Source organism: Diorhabda carinulata, chromosome 9, assembly GCF_026250575.1.
Source record: "Diorhabda carinulata isolate Delta chromosome 9, icDioCari1.1, whole genome shotgun sequence".
Taxonomy (NCBI): Eukaryota; Metazoa; Arthropoda; class Insecta; order Coleoptera; family Chrysomelidae; genus Diorhabda; species Diorhabda carinulata.
In genome coordinates, this window is record NC_079468.1 from 18,208,480 (window position 1) to 18,226,079 (window position 17,600).

Consider the following 17,600-nt stretch of genomic DNA (forward strand, 5'->3'; position numbering starts at 1 on the left):
AATTAAATTGCGATCTACAATAATTATCGATACACGATGAGGCAGGTGGTAGACATAACATGAGGCAGGTACAGGTAGTTATACTATAAACACAAGATCAAGATACTCTTCAACTACGTATGTACTACGAATGTACACCTTGCTACCGGCTATCCTTTTCCTCTCTACGCGTTATACCTACGTCAGATACGGACGAAATAAAATATTTTTAAAAATAATCTTATTTTCTGTTTTTGTTTTCTGTCGCTCAACATCTGCCGTGTTTTAAAGTGGTGCACCATTACTTTTACCTTGATTATGATGGACCATGCACCACCCACCATGTGAACACTTCGTTAGTTTATAGTATTTTGACTTGATTTGAATAATATTGAAAGATTGAAAGCGTAAAAAAATTATACAGCAATAGTATGTATCTATATTAGTGACATAATTGCAAATCACCGATATAAACAATGTTCTAAAGGTTGAACCAAGATTATCAATCAATATTAATCGATATCTATGCACTATAAAAAATCCAAATATACCTGAAAGTTATTCGGTCGTATTCTGTAAATGTATACGAACAAGTTTGACCCGGACTGCGTAAATCGTGTCAGTAAATTTTTTTGTAACTAAGCTAAGCTAATACTTTCTGCGTCTCTTAATAAAAAAATTACCAGTCTTAAATAGACTGGTGACTGGCCTTTTATCCATATAAGGCAATCTAAAACGCCATTTCCATATGATAGGCATCACGGAAAATCCGGAATCCCGCTGGAGCATTGAGGAGGAAGTAACTACAAACCACATCATCGATGAGTACCCAGCAACTACAAATACGAGGTGCAAATACTCGGGCAAGCCTCACAGTTTTCTTTATTGACGTTAAAAGATTCAAGAAAAAGTACTTGGTTGGCTTTTTAGAGAGTATCGGCCCCTGTAAATGTACTTGATCAAGTTTGGCCACGACTGGTGCATTTAAACAGCGTTAATCCTTTGGGTAAAATTGTTTTGTAACCGTCATTTCTCAACTAGTGTGTGTTTCTGAACTATTGTTTGTTAACGATGTGAAAAGTTTGGCTAAAAAAAGTAAAGCAACGCGTTTGCTTCGGATGCTGTATTACCAATTGAATTCGGCTACGGAATCGTAGAAAATGTTGCAGAAGTATTTTACAGGTACAAAGCATTCAATAAAAGTTGTGAAGTAGTCGAAAACTTTCCTGCCCCCTTCAAGTCGCTTATCCAACGCTATTAACGACGATAACATTGGAAAAGTTGAGAAAATGGTCTTATGGGCATCCGAGAGATAGCAGAAATTGTCAACATCTCTTATAGATCGACTCAACATATTTTGGTTAATGTTTTACGTATGAAGCAAGGCAAATGAGACTCGTGCTAAAATACCTGAAACTTTTTCAAAAACAACGTCGAATACAGGTGGCATCTGGGGCCACAAGGACAACGACGAGAATCACTCGCTTACCAGATTGGAAACAGCAAATTCACCGATGAGCCCAGAATCCATTTTCGATGTAGCCAAAAGTGTTGCTATTCTTTCAACAATTTGCTCACAAAGTAAGCTCTGCGGAGATGGATATAAACATCTGGTATGAGACAAGCCAAGGCTCCTATAGAAGCGCTTTCTGCCTCTTAATAAAAAACCTAAAAGTCTTAAACAGGCGCGAAATTCGACTGGTGACTGGCCTTTTACCCAGATACGCCAATCTAAAACGTTATTTTCATACGATAGGCATCACGGAAAATCCGGAATCCCGCTGGAGCATTGAGGAGGAAGCAACTACAAACCACATCATCGATGAGTACCCAGCAACTACAAATACGAGGTGCAAATACTTGGCCATGCCAAAGTACTTGATTGGCTTTTCAGAGAACATCGCCCTGTGGTAGTTTCAAGTTGAGAACGACCTGACTATCAAAAGACATATGTGAGCAATGGTTTACCGCGCAAATCCTACCATGAACAGTACAAGTACAACTTCCTTCCTCCTTTGAATTTCTAATAGTAAATTCCAATTTTTTTTTTCAATAATTACCTCTATGAAAATTCTTTAGTGATATTTAGTCTAGATATAATTGCATGGTTTTTTGTACTCTGGATTGTATGAACTAAAGTGGTTTGGTGAATAGTCTGAGAAGTAACACCAAAATATAAAAAGATTAGAAGAGGAATAAATTTAAGAATAAATACACACATCTCCAAAAGTCTTGGCCCCCCTTGGTAATTTTTCGCAAGTTTATGTTAATTTGAGGATTTTTTGTTTGCTAATACTTGTTTATCTTATCATACAAATAAAAACTGGCGAGTTGCTCCATATTCGTTGCGCAAAGGTTGCACGATTGCTTGGATAATGTTTTGAGCGTATATGGCACCGGTCATTGTTCGCTCAATAAGAATAAGTGGAGTGCGGCGACCATACATTATACCCCCCAAAACATAACTGATACACCTTGATAAGGGACAACGCCTCTCGTCGCTCTCGTCTAACTGGGCCTCTCCAAATTCTTTCCCGGCGACTATCACTCTGTAGGCCAAATCGTGACTCGTCAGAAAATAAGACGTTGCGCCATTGGGGTAAAAGCCAATTCCGATGCTCTTCGGCCCATTGGCGACGTTCAGCTCTATGTCGAGGTAGAAGTCTAGGTACCCTTAAAGGTCTTCTTGCCTTGAGATTTAAAGAATGTAACCTCCTTCTTATGGTACTTCTCGAAATTACTCTTCGGTAGGTATGCAAAAAATGACTTCGAAGGGCTGTTACCGTTATTCTTCGGTTTCTTCGAGTGAAATTAGCCATATACTGATCTTCCCTCTCTGAAGTCACTCTAAGTCGACCAGACACCGGCCTTCGTGCAACGCCACCAGTTTCTTGAAAAAGGGCCAATACCCGCCTTATCGAAGTTTGCGGCATATTTAAACGCCTAGCAATCTCATGATTTGAGAAACCCTCTTGGTGTAGGGCCACAATTCTTGCTCGATCAAATTGAGAAATCGGATTTCCTGGCATCTTAGACAAACTTCAACGAATACTTTCTATACACACTACAATTCAAAACTGACTTCTTTTACAAAATTCTGAATATTTTCATACGAAAACAAGTTTTTGCTTCCTAGTTGCTTTTATTTGTATGATAGGATAAGAAGGTATTTGTAAACAAAAAATGCTGAAATTAAAATAAACATGTGACAAATAAACAGGGGGACCCAGACTTTTGGAGGTGTGTATATTATAATTTGGGTTATTTTTTGACGTTTCGCTACAGTTTTGACCTTCCTATGGATAAAGACTAAAACTGTACTTTGAAATTGCTTTTGGTTGTGATATTGACTGTGACGTTGTAGATTGCATTTGTATAATATATTTTCATTTCAGTAGCATCTTGTTCACTCTGTAATTTTTCACTTTCAAATCGGTATTATAAAATACTTTATTATTCAATATACGATGTTTCGTTTCATGATAAATTTCAAAACATATTAAAAATAATTTGCTTTGTTTTGTAAATTATTATATCTTACAAAACGTAAACCTGCGTATGCAAATTAAAAAGGTTTAGTATAAAAATTCTGCTACACGTGAATAAGGATTATAATCATATAAGTAGTGATTATATGAATGCAGTATTGGTAATGTCCAGCTGCATTGTGACACATCTGGATCCGGGGTGTTTTTAGGGTGTAACATAGCTGAACTGTCGCCTCTTGCTTCACCTGATGCATTCTAATACATTTTATATTCGTCGATGAATCAAGTACTGTAAATTTCCCCTAAAAATTACTCATGCACTCACGCACCTAACACTACGTAGTTATTGGCTTTTTGGACTTTATTAATTGGTTATAATGGTATAGTGACTGAATGTGGAATTTATGGATATTACACGTGTTCGTACCTCGCACCCTAAAATCCAACACTCAATTCGATTTGACTTATAAAACACATGTCTGTATGAAATAGTAATGACAATACTATTATTATTTTAACTCTCTAAACTTTTTAGTTTTCAAACGTTTTAACTTTGGTAAAATACGAAGAACCGTTAGATTTTCGTAGGTGCCTTTTTAGCAAAATAATATTCCATCGTGAGATTTGTATGTAATATTAATTGTTAGCTGTGATAAGAAAATACAATCTAACAAACTAAATATGAAATTAGTTTACCAGGTACATACAAACATTCGGATCGCATTGCATTTCGTATGATGAATCCCTTTTTGGTTGATTCCAAGGTATCAATCTAACTACTCCTTGGAATATAACCACAGATTTTGAAACTGAAAAAAATAAAATTGAAAGAAAATGTGAAAACATCGTGGAGACCTTGGAATCAATCCAAATAACCACCCCCTTTTGATAATCGCTTTAAAGTGGGAGGGTATATAGAACTAGTTTGAATATCACGAGGAACAATCTCTCAAAGGTACGAAGACTGGCTTGCTTATGTGCAACTGTGGCCATGGAATCTTGCCCAACAGCTGCACTAGAAGTAATTATAAATCTCCCATCTCTCCACATAGTACTGGAAAGCGTGGCGGGAAAAACAACACTAAGAATGTTCAGAGACGGAATCACCAAAGAAAACCCGTTTCTAAATAATGACCAACCTTGGGACATGCCTTAGGACGTTGCATCGAAAAAGTTTAGAAGTTTGAGAAAAGTTTTAACTCAATAACTGTAAAAGCAAATAGGACCAAAACACCATAGGATAAATGGTGTACGGGCGGATCTAAAACAGCAGACGGAACGGGAATAGAGCCTGGGCAGCGCACCAAGCATTTTTCAAGCATAAATGTATTGAATTGAAAAATTTGTTCAGTTCAATCTACAGAGGAACTATCGCATACAGGATCATTATCTTGTCCGATAGTCAAGTATCCATTCGAGCTCTAAGCTACAATAACATAAAATCCAAACTGGCTGAATGTATCAACTTAAGTAAGAACAATTTACGAATACTAACAGGAGTTCTATTGGGGCACTGTCCCCTCAACAAACACGTGAAGACGCTTAAACTAACCTCTGTTGTACAGAGGACAAAACCTCTAGCCACATTCTCTTGAACACAAAGGAACACCGGAGCACTACACCTGGGAGCGCTTGAAATAGAAGACGAAGATTATATACAAAAATTTTGACGTTTGGACCATGTAAGAGGATATATTGCAAAAATTCTTGGCCTACTATAGAGCCAAACAAAATTTCAATGTTAAAATATTTTATTACTCAACATATTCTCCTCTTAATTGGATACATTGGATAGAGTGGTCAGTAATGTCGAATAGTTATCTCCAGTTATTGTTTTACCCTTATCCAAAAAATTAATTATGATTACTCCATGACAATCCCAAAAAACTGAAGCAAGAACTTTTCCTGCAGATTTTTGGACACGAAACTTCTTAGGTCTTGGAGAACCAGAGTGTCGCCATTCCATCGATTGTTGCTTTGTTTCTGGATCGTAGAAATGTACCCAAGTCTCATCCATAGTAACAATTCGGTTTAAGAAGTCTACATCGTTTTCAAATCGAGCACAGATCGAACGCGTTGCTTCTACCGTTGCACGCTTTTGGTCAATATTCAAACATTTGGGGATTCATTTTGCAGCAATTTTTCTCATACCCAAATTGACGTGAACTATATGATGAACGCGTTCGTATGAAATAATCAGTGCTTCAGATATCTGTTTTAGCCCAATCGACGGTCTGATAAAATCATGTCGTGAACTGCATCGATATTTTCGGGGACTGACACAGAAACTGGCCTTCCCGATCGGTCATCATCGTCAGTGGAAAATTTACCTCTTTTGAAGCTTGCAGTACAATTTTTCACGGTCGCATACGAAGGACATTGATTACCAAGGGTATTAAGCATATCTTCGTAAATCTATTTACCTCTTAACCCATTTAAATACAGGTACTTACTTGATGATGGCTCGATACTCCAATTTTTCGATTTTCACATTTTCGGTGGACATCTTTTTTCTATAATTTATTGCGTAGCTCCGGTTTACTTTTTTGACGTCAAACTTTACACTGCCACTTTTAATAAGTTATTGTTCGTTGCTATGGTAACGCAATATTTTGTTAATGCTTGGAACTGGTCTAGGCTAACTAGATATCGATACTTCCTCGTACTTTCAGTCTATATCAAAATATGATAAAAAAATTGATGATTTCCATTCCGAGTCCGTTCAGGCGTTTTACCCAACCGATTTGCTTAATTTTTTTTTTTTTCAATGAAAGGTATTGATGCACAGATCAACCATTGGATTTCATCTAATTTTCACCATTCTCAAGTTATACTCAAATGCGATTTCCCCCTGTACATTACTTATGGGAGTTTTTCACATACACACGTTCTATCCTCAATATCTCAAGTTCTATTCAAGATAGAGACTTCGTTTTATTTTAAGAACACTTGCTGAAACACCTTCTTTCTTTTGAGTTTTTGAACACTTAAATCGGTTGAGTTGGAGAGGAGCTAGGCGCGGACATTCAATTTGGAGTTATGGATTTTTGTAGGTTTTTGGCAATTTTTCTACATTCAAAGATCTATATCTCAGGTTCTAATATAGCTACAGAGTTCGTTTTGGTTTAAGAACACTCGCTGAAACACCTTCTTTCTTTTGAGTTTTTGAACACTTAAATCGGTTGAGTTGGAGAGGAGCTAGGCGCGGACATTCAATTTGGAGTTATGGATTTTTGTAGGTTTTTGGCAATTTTTCTACATTCAAAGATCTATATCTCAGGTTCTAATATAGCTACAGAGTTCGTTTTGGTTTAAGAACACTCGCTGAAACACCTTCTTTCTTTTGAGCTTTTGAACACTTAAATCGGTTGAGATGGAGAGGAGCTAGGCGCGGACATTCAATGTGGAGTTATGGATTTTTGTAGGTTTTTGGCAATTTTTCTACATTCTACATTTAATGAATTCGATGCGAGCGAAGCCGCGCGTAAAAGCTAGTCAAAATATGATTTGACACTGACAATTTGCGTATTTATAATTCAAATTAATTAATTTATAATTATAAATAATACCTTATTATGTGGTATACGTCATTATGGTTGTTGTACGTTTAATAAAATTTGATCTTTTACTAAAAATTGAATAAAAATGCGACAACTCTGTCGCATATATCGTTTTCATTGGTTATTTATGTAGTTTGAAAATCACTTATTGCCAAATTGATTTTTCCACAGCCGATCCTGGAATTTCTAAGTTTAGCTAATAGCAGCTGAATTCTTCCTAGTAGTGTACTGCATCATGAAAAGAAATTGATATCAAATCAGTTGATTAAATACTATACCTATACAATTAAAATTAATGGTCCTTTTCACAAATCACCCTGTAAATTCAAAGAGTTGACCATTTTTAATATAACTAAGGGAATCTACATATTGTAGAAGTATGTAAAGTTTGTCGTGAACCACCCTGTATATATATATATATATATATATATATATATATATATATATATATGTATATTTGTGTCAGTCTGTGTCATATATATGAAACATTTTAATTTCTGTGTTTCACTCGACCAGGTGGATGTTTGGTGACGAAGTCGTTGTACCCCTATGAACAAACACAAACAAATTTTTTCTAGAGCGAGTTCTACGACTTTCCGAGTAAAGAAAACAAGAGGTGAAGAAACTAGAAGCATATGCAGTATTGGGTGCATCGTCCATTCCATAAGGCAGGTGGTTGAAGTGCGTCTTTTTCTATCTGCGATGTTACCCTCTAAACCTGTTAACAAAGTTCCCTATGATTTTTACTTTTAACATTTTTTTATAATATATCTAAGTTACTTTCAATGTGGCTTCTAGCGTCCCCAGATGTCGTTAATATTTTTTTAATATGTACCACGATTATCTTTGTCAAACCCTCTCGTCTATTTATACTTTGTGCACGTATACCGTGAAAGAAAATTCAATTTAACGGATTTAAAAGTTGTTAAAAGATGAATATATGTGATTCAAAAAAAGCCATTTTCATTGCAAGGGACATATAATTTTATATATAAGTGAATTTTAATTTCAATGTCATAACATAATTTATGTTTTTTGACATATCGCTCTTTCTGTCCCCATTGGTTCGACAGGTAAAGTTAAATAGTTAAATATTACACTACAAGTGCCGAAAGTTGAATTTTCGGCTCTGCGCGTCCTTGATGCCCGAGGAGAAAGTACATACTTCGATAGAGGTATGAGGAAAAAATAATTTGCTATAACAACACCTAGCCTCACCACACCATTTAAAAGGTTAGAATATTTCTATATTATGCGTCATCGTGGTGGGATTGTGGCAAAGTTAAACACTAAAGTGTACTAATTCTAATATATTTCCAAGCTTTCGAATACGACTGAAATTATGATCAAGTACAATATAAAAATATGTATAAAAGTATTTCGTTGTTTCTTTTAAAAGACAAGAGAGAGATTCGTTGTTTAAATTTGGTAGGATAAGTAGGAGGGTTTATTGGAGTGGGCACTGGTATAGAAATTGCTCCTCTGCAGGGCTGGGGTTGTGGTAGTTGCGTGGGGTTATGTTTACCTAACTTTTCTGGAAGGGAAAAGCGGAGATTTTAGCTAGAAGAAAGCGAAAGCGAGCTTGCAAGAAAAAACAGTTCTTCTCGATTTGGTTTTTTTTTTGAGTTTTTTAAGTTTTTTGGTTTTTTGAAAAAAAAATTTTGTATATTTTGAAATCAAAAGGGGGCGTTATTCCCTGTCGTTGGCCATTTGACTGGAGAACCGGTTCACCAGGTTGTAGGGAAACCGCTGAAAACCTGTAACACCGACGATCTTTTAAAAAGACATTAAAAATTCATTCATTTCAAAAACCAATATTCAAATTGTCGCTTGATAGAGTTATTGAGATTATTCATTATGGTTGTTATAGAAATCATTGTTAATATTCATCGGTTAGATTATGAATGACATTAAATTTTTATAGGTTAGATTAAGCTAGGTTAATGTTAATGTTTTGTATTGGTTGGTAGGTAATAAATGACATTAAAATTTAACAGGTCATTAAGGATGGTGCCGAATCTTTATTGGTTCGATTATGAATGACATGAAATTTAGGGGTTAGGTCGTTATGAGTGAAGTTAAAATTCACTGGTTAAGGTTAATTGGTTGTCGATGGCGTTGAATTTCTTTTATAGAATTTTTTTTCAAAATCTAAAATATATTAATAGAATACACTAAAGTTACTTAAATTAATTTTCTTATTAATACGTTGATCATTTTGGGCAATATATGTTGTTCCTAAAAATAGGCGTGTTTTGTAGTTTTTCTCATTTGTAAAAACTGTAAGAAGTAAAAAGCCGAAAAAATTTTAACTGCATGCATAAGCGTTTACGTAGTGGAAAAATTAAATACCAAAGTGTACTATTCCTAATATATTTCCAAGCTTTCGAATACCTATGTATTCACGATCAGGGAATTAATCAGTTGTGAATTGCGGTGTTATGAATTTTGTTATTTCTTTTAACAATCATTAAATTCATCGAAATTGATAAGATTCCAACATCTTATTACTGCTGTTTTCTTTATTCAATTCCATATTTAAAAAACTTATTCTTCCTTGTTGCAAATACTCATTTTTTGAGTTAAAGCTATTTATTTCAATTTTCTCATATAAAAAATTATCGCGCAGTTATTTCAAATAGATCGTGAAACATTTGTTTATTAGAACAATATTACAACTTATTTTAATTTTTTTATAAGGAACTAGGTTACTAAAACTAACCTAAGTTAAGAGTAAACACATAGCCGTGTCTGCATCTAAATAAAAGAAAAACAGTCCCATTTCTTGTATCCGGTATCAAATTCGTTTATAAAAAACGAATTCTCTGACGGTTATACCTAAAAATAGACTTCTAAACGCCACAAATAAACTCATGGGGACCCCAAAGTTATAACAATACTATTAAATCAACAATAGACTTAGAACTACCTTGAAAAATAAGTTTCAAGAAAGTAACCTTCCCAAATATAAGGACATGGTTGATCAGATTAAACCTTGCATTTCAACAAGTAAATAACGGTTTCATTAGCGACGTGGTCCACTTTTTTGATAAAGCGACAGCTGCGAGACGTCCTTTTGTGTGTTGCTTTTGGGTTCGAGTTTTCTATATGGGTATGAGAGATTTCGCATTTTCTTCAAGACACAACGTTATTTCTTGGTGTTTATTTGAAATTGCTTTCATTCGGCGATGTGGTCTGTTTTGCAGTTTAAAAATATTTAGGGTACATCTAAACCAAATTCCGACAAAACAATGTATATGAGCGGACTATTTGTCACACATTTATAAACACAATTACAATCGTTTATTTTATAAATTTCATGATAAAACTCTAGGAACATTATTTATGGGTAATTAAAATCATAGTTTTCGTATATAAATTCTTCAGAAGACAACATATCAATACTGCAACAAAGAATACATCGTTCAGATCTAAAATTTCATTATTATTGCTCAAACACATGATAAACTTAGATCTAAACTATGAAGATACGACGAGAAATTATTGGGACTGTATAAAATAATAAATAAATTCATAGGGACATAAAAACTAAATGAAAATTATTAACCCTAGATAACGGGACTTATTTCGGAATACGTCATTACGGGTCCAAAATTTTACGAAGGTGGTATAAAACCGCATTTTTCGAAAAATCTATCCAGAAAAACTTATGGAAAGTGGTAGAAATTCTTTATTAAAAAATGAAGAAACAAAATAATCAAATTCCTATTCATCAACGCTGCATTTTTTGCAAATTTCTCCTCGGTGCATCCCGCAGATCGGATGTTCACATTGTCCACAATAAGTTGTTGTCATCCATAGTTTTTGACTTTGGCAGTAGAAACATGTATTTCTTGAATCATTTTGAATATTCAAAATTACAAAGGAGCTGCTGCTGACCATATAGCACTCACAGGGGCTATCTTCTAGTTTTCTGCTGCAGCTCATGTTGGTGCACAATTGGTCGAATGTATCGACACCACCTTCAGTTTCATTGTAATTCCGAACAATCGCAGGTTTTCCTGTTTCTTCTGAAATTTCACCTCCCAACTTTCTAGACACGAAAGTAATACCTTCTAACCATAACAGAACATTAATGTATTTACATTTCTCTGTCTTGTAGCCAGGAGTTCTGGTGGTATATCCCTTTTATTTTTCCCGAGCCGTCCAATTATCCTTGATAACATTCCTATTACTTCCACGGATGGATATTGTAAGCTCCTTTACAAAATAGTTCGCAAGTGGCAAACCATTTCTATTGGTATAAAATGATCTGCAAGTTTCAATGAAAATTTCACATATCTCACAAACAGGTGCAAAAGGATCATTCATTTTTATTTCCTGTCTTGTTTCTCTTGAATCAAACCTCATACAATTCAGCTAAAATACAAATCCATCATAATTCATGCAGGCTCTGTAAAGGGAACCAGAAATTGTGGTATCAAACATATGCCTGGTTATCTTGACAGCCGAGAGGATCAAAATTGCAACCAAGGTTAACAATTCTTCTTTAATGGTATGTGACACATTGTGAAAATTTGCTTTTTCAGTTCTGTAAAGTAATATCATATTAAGAATCGCCTTTCGGACTCGATACAAAATGGATAAGGTTTCTTGAAGCAGTTCTGCTTCTAGGGCTGCATAGAAGTCCATTTGTGACTATTCTCTCCTTCACAGTGTTTGGTTGAACTAAAAAATGATCTTTTTTACATGTTTCGAGTTGTCATTGAAAGGCGATTCATCAGTTGAACGGGAATTTAGAAAAAAATCATTATTATACCTCGTTAACTTGCTACACCTGAATACTAAATTATAAAACTTAGATAGACAAGTAAAATTTATCTGCCTGTAAGGGAGTTTGGTTTGAACAGGGTGCCAGACGTGAACTGTACCTCATTCGTCTATTAAAACTTAGTTAGTCTTTTATCTGATGCTAATAATCTTGCCGCCATCGAACTATCTTTGACGATTCGATTATTGCCATCCGTTTATTCAGTTTTTTGTGTTTAAAACCATATGCTACCTTTTGCTGTATTACTTCTAATGTCGCAGCCCTGTTCTCCTTATATAAACTATAAATTATTGTACTAAAATCTTGAGTAGCTTTGTCAACTGATTTCAGTTTTTCTTACATGTTTTTCGGTTCTGTTAATGATCCAAAACAACCCCTTTCGTGACTACTGGATAAATGGAAAATTTATTTGGTCTAGTTTATTCAGCAATTTCCTTTTTTAAACATTCGAATATATTTAAAATAACTTGCTGTGTTTGTATATCTAAATCTTTATCATTACATTCATACCTGTCTTTATTCTCACTAAACTGTGCACTTTTATTGTCTTCATTCACCCATGGTGTAAAGGACGCCATATTTCTATTTATTTGAAGAAATTTATAAATTAAATAAATCTCACCAAGCCACGCCACTGCTTATCGCAGACTGTCTGGCAGGAATATTTCAAATTGTGTCTTCCGATAGCTTCTGTCAATAGAAATGGTGATGAGTCCACGTGGACTGACGGTTTGTTAAATGTTTACCGAATTTTATACGGGGAGTAAACATTATTTTTCATTTCTTAATTTGGTATGAGTGCCGTGCGTATTTATGAAATATTGATTGTTCTTGCATAACTGTCTTTTGCAATTGATATTGAAATAACTATACTGAGAATATCGCCCCATTGCGGAATCCGGAAACAAACGAAATATCACGACAAGAATAAAATAATAAAAATATACTTCTTTACGAAAATGTATTATTCCATTTCTTTATAATTCAAAGTTAAATAGTATGAACAAAATTGACATTGAAATTTTTTGTTCCAGAACCTAGTTTGATTCAAACCCCACCATCCGTCATAGCAGCTGCTTGTATAAGTTCTGCAATTCGAGGCTTAAAGTTATCATCATCAGAGGTAGCTCTTCGAGACACTTGTAATATGTTGAACGTAAATCCGAGGACTGTAGAATTTTTGGTGGGAGTAATTGATAATGCTGTATCAAAAGTTGCACCTAGTTTAACACCCACCACACCAGAATCAAAAACAACAGTTCAAGGATACGAAAGTCCTCACTATGGTCAACCGGAAACACCTACAGAAGTCGAGAATATATACTTTTAAATTGTTTTATACTGAAGTGTGTGCTCTTACATACTTTGACATGAATGTTATTCTCTGTTACTTAGCTGTTTTGTAGCAGTGTTTTTTTACAACAATTCAATGATATATCAGTTTTAAAAAAGTGCAGAATTCAGTTAGTACTGTCTATTTGTCTTCACAGAACTCGATTTTATTTTGATATTGCTCAAACTCCATTCGTATTTTTTGAGAAAATAATTGGTATTAAATAGTGAAATATTTACAATTGTAACTTTTATTCTAATCAAATCTCAATCCACAATTTTCTATAGTGTAGTATTCATACATACTGTTTGTAGTAAATATTTATATATCATTTATTCCATTTTCAATTTCATTCAACTTTTTTCACAAATGGTAGCTCATTATCATAACCGCTACTTCTCTAATTACTTTCTCAAACAATGGACGGGAATGGACATAACACAGTAGAGCTACTTGCAATTTTAAATAAACCCCGTATTAGAAAAAAAATTTTTTTTATTTTTAAAAAATTACTGGTGTATCATTAGACATATTTTACATTTATTTATCGTTGACTTGCAGAATGCAATTTGTTTTTGTGTTATTTAATATTTAATTAATTTTATTCAAAGAGTTAAGTGTGTGTATGTTTTAAAAAAAATTGTAACCAAAAGATAAGTTTGTGTATCTATATTTTGATCTCTGAATTACCAGTAATTCTTAATATCTAGTTATTATAAGTTTGTAAATTGTTGATCTCAAATAATTAAGTGCCTTAAATATTACATCACAAAATTATCTATATATTTAATATATAAACGTGATTGTTGTGGTATTGTGGAAATGATACACCAAAGCGTGATCTTTTTAATATAAATATTTTTAGAATAACTATGTATTCATCATTAAGAAATTAATTAATCGATAATTGTGGTAAGTACTGCAAATTCATCTAATTCAAAACACAACCATGAATTTAATATTTACCAGAAAATGGCAAATACCGCGTTACCGATTAATTAATTTCCTAATGATGAATACATAGTTATTCAAAAGCTTGGAATATAAACTCAACAGCAAAAAAAACCGGACACTTACATTTGGTCTTATTATTTTGTTAAATATTCTAATCTTTTTAATTTATGGTAAGAATTTGTTAATTTATAGGTTATTTAAACAAAATCTGCCTAAACTGAATAATTTTTATTGATCATTTACAAAAAAATGATAAATTAACACATTTAAAAAAAACGTTATTTTTTATTTTTGTTAGTTTTTCTAACAATTTATGTAATTCTAATAACGGTTATTTCTCCCTCTGCTACGGCGAAGGTTTCTTACCCTGTCAGGCATCGAAGAAATTAAATTCTGGACGTACTCCACCGGCATAGGATCCCTTCCTTATCGAAGAGCAATTTGGAGCTGACTTAAGTCACTAGGAGGAGGATGACGACGTCTAACACGCCTCCCGAAATTATCCCACAAATGTTCTATGGTATTCATATCAGGAGATCGTGCAGGCCAGTCCAGAACAGTGATTCCTACTTGCTCCAAGTATTCGGAAACAATTCTAGCGGTATGTAGACGAGCATTAACCTGCATTAAAATGAATTACTCACCAATAAATAAAGCAAATGGGATCACAGCCTCTAGAAGGACTTCCTCGATGTACCTCCGAGCAGTTAGAGCCCCACTATTTATGAAAATCAATCAAAAGGGAGTGATTCACGAATGGTACATAGAGCAAATCGCTCACCTGGCCATCTCCATACTCTGTCTCTATCATCTAAGTGATATAGACCAAATCGAAACTCATCTGTAAGAGTTGCCCATTGCTCCAGAGTCCAAGGAGAATACTGATCGGCAAATAATCTCCTTTCTCTTCGATGCCTTTCCAGGAATTGTAGGCTTGTCGTGGGTTTCAAGTCTTTTCCGAACCTCAGGAGCCTTTGCTAATTGTCGGTCTCTCAATACAAACAGCGTAATAAATCGATCATCTACTGCCGTTGTTGTCCTTGGTCGCCTACTCCCACGCCTCCTATCATAGCTACCAGTTTCCCGGAATGGTAGACTACCCCAAGCGTTTCGACAATGTACCGTAAGCTCTGGCCTTCTCTGGCCAAGGCATCAGCTCGGACTATGTCGATATTTGAAAGAACCATTATTCTGGATCAAAAATAAAAAAGACATGTTTATTAATCACAGAAAAGGCTTGATTAATAAAAACTACTTACAGTTTAGAATATGTCTGACAGGTAAATCAAATCTGAGTTTTGTCTAATTGTTTATTAATTCTAAAAGGATTAGTTCAATGGACTTAGACCCTACATTCTCTGTAATAACTGGAATATTCACAAAAATAAACAAATTGCTGAAAATTAGCTTTTAATAAGAAAAATATGAAGTGTTCAGTTTTGTTGCTGTTGAGTGTATATGAAAGGAGTACACTTTGGTGTTTCACTGCCACAATTCCTCGAAAATCACTTATATACTTAAAAGGAAATATTTTCTTGGTAATAAAAGTAATTGTTGTGGTAATAGCCAATGAAAGTAATTTGAATTTTTTTAATATACTGTGTTCATACTTTTACATTATATTTTGATCAGGATTTCACCCGAAGATAAATATATAGTTTGGATTACGTATTAAGAAGTGTACTCTTTGATATTTTATTGCTACAATCCCACAATAATCACTTTATACATATTTATTTGTGTATGTATGTGGAGTTGATGGTAAAAATTTTTCTATAATTTCATGTATAAAACTACCTATAAAATAGAAATTTTTAAATGCATTTTGAAACAGTTTTTTGTTAACAGTAATCTGTATAAAATATGGAGAGCGTTTTATTGAATTTTAAGTAAATATATAGATTTCTTTGTGGTGAATAACTACAGAGTAAATTACGGGAACATTATTATCATTTAATTACCTGCATACTGAAACATTTTTAACCTAAATATTTTTGTTAACTTGTTAACAAACAAGATCAAATGTATATTTTCTGAAATCTCAAATTTTGCTAATTACCATTTTATCTCTATAGTTCCTTTATTTACTCTGTATAAAGTGTTTTCTGTGATCTTCAAAACCTACTAAATTAATAATTCAGAATCACAGTTTTGGTCGGCCAACAGATTAAAAAAAATTTTGAATATACTTTTTGGTTTACTATATTGGTTTTGTTATCTAGTCTTTAGTTTTGTATGTTCGTATGTAGAGGTATCTTTACGTTATCTCTTCATTTCTTTGATATCATAAAATGGTTTAGTTAGAAGCAGTTAGAACGTTTCTTCAAATAACTTTAGTGGGATTAGTAAACAATCAGTATTATTTTTTACAAATATATTTTAAACATTCATATACTTTAATGGAGCGTTACTTATTTCATATTTTTGTTAGGTGATAGTAACAAGTCAAGAGTATCTTTTTCTCTTTTTTGTCATTTCTCAGCACTAATCCCTTCTTTATTATTACTGTATCGCTTATTTGTTGTGCACATTTTTTGTTATTTTCCTAAATGGAAGTCTTATTAGTTGATCTTGTATTTTTTACTTTCTTATTTGTCATCGACAACTTCCTTATTAATCTAAAAAATTAATTTGAAACTGCATTAATTTCAGTACATTCAAAAATTGCGGCACAAAGATGATAAGCCACCCCACAACGATCATTATGAAACTCTATACGTAGACTATTGAAGATACGAGAAATCGATTTATCATATCTATTTTATGCGGAAACATTTAATTCCGGAGATACCGGAAATGGCCATTATCTCAGGAAGGTTAACAGATATCGAACCATGAAAATGAAAATTTAGTAATTTTTGTGAGGTTAGGTTTTTTGATAAAAATCATGCACTTGCACACTTTTCTCACAGAAACACTTCTGAGCATGCGTCAATTATCATGACTTTTCACACACAGATAGATCTGGATGAGAACTATCGAATGTTATCCATGTTCGATATCTGTTAACCCTCCTGATATAATAGCCATTTCCAGTATTTCCGCATAAAATAGATACGATAAATCGATTTCTCGTATCAACAATAGTCTATGTATAGAGTTTCATGATATATGTTTATTATTATGTAGGTAAAGAAATCTTATTTAAACTGATCCCTCTTGGATTTTGAATAAAAATCAAATATTCGTAAAATACAATGTGTTGTAAAAGTAAAATTCTTTTTTTAAATTTTATTACAAAGTGTTTTAAAGTGAATTTTTCATTTTTGATATTGCCAAAGATATTTTAACAATTATTAAGGGTACAAAAAAAAACAAATATATTTTGTCTTTGAACTGCTTCTTACTACCTGTTTGGAGGCTGAGTCTTTGTAAAATATTTTAAAACCAAAGTATTTGGGAATGATAGTTTTTGAATGTATTTATTTCTTTATGTGTATTACCTTTACTGGATAGTTTTTTGTATATATTTTTTTAAATAAATATGTAATCCA

General features: G+C 33.4%; 1 protein-coding gene across 1 annotated transcript in view; it reads left to right on the forward strand.

The window, feature by feature from the left end:
- The window catches only part of LOC130898192 (G1/S-specific cyclin-D2-like), a 53,013-nt gene extending 35,413 nt beyond the window's left edge, over nt 1–17,600 (forward strand). Inside the window, exon 4 of the mRNA XM_057807285.1 lies at nt 12,854–17,600. Within this exon, the coding sequence (XP_057663268.1) occupies nt 12,854–13,149 (296 nt within the window). The 3' untranslated portion in view covers nt 13,150–17,600. The remainder of the gene's footprint in view (nt 1–12,853) is intronic.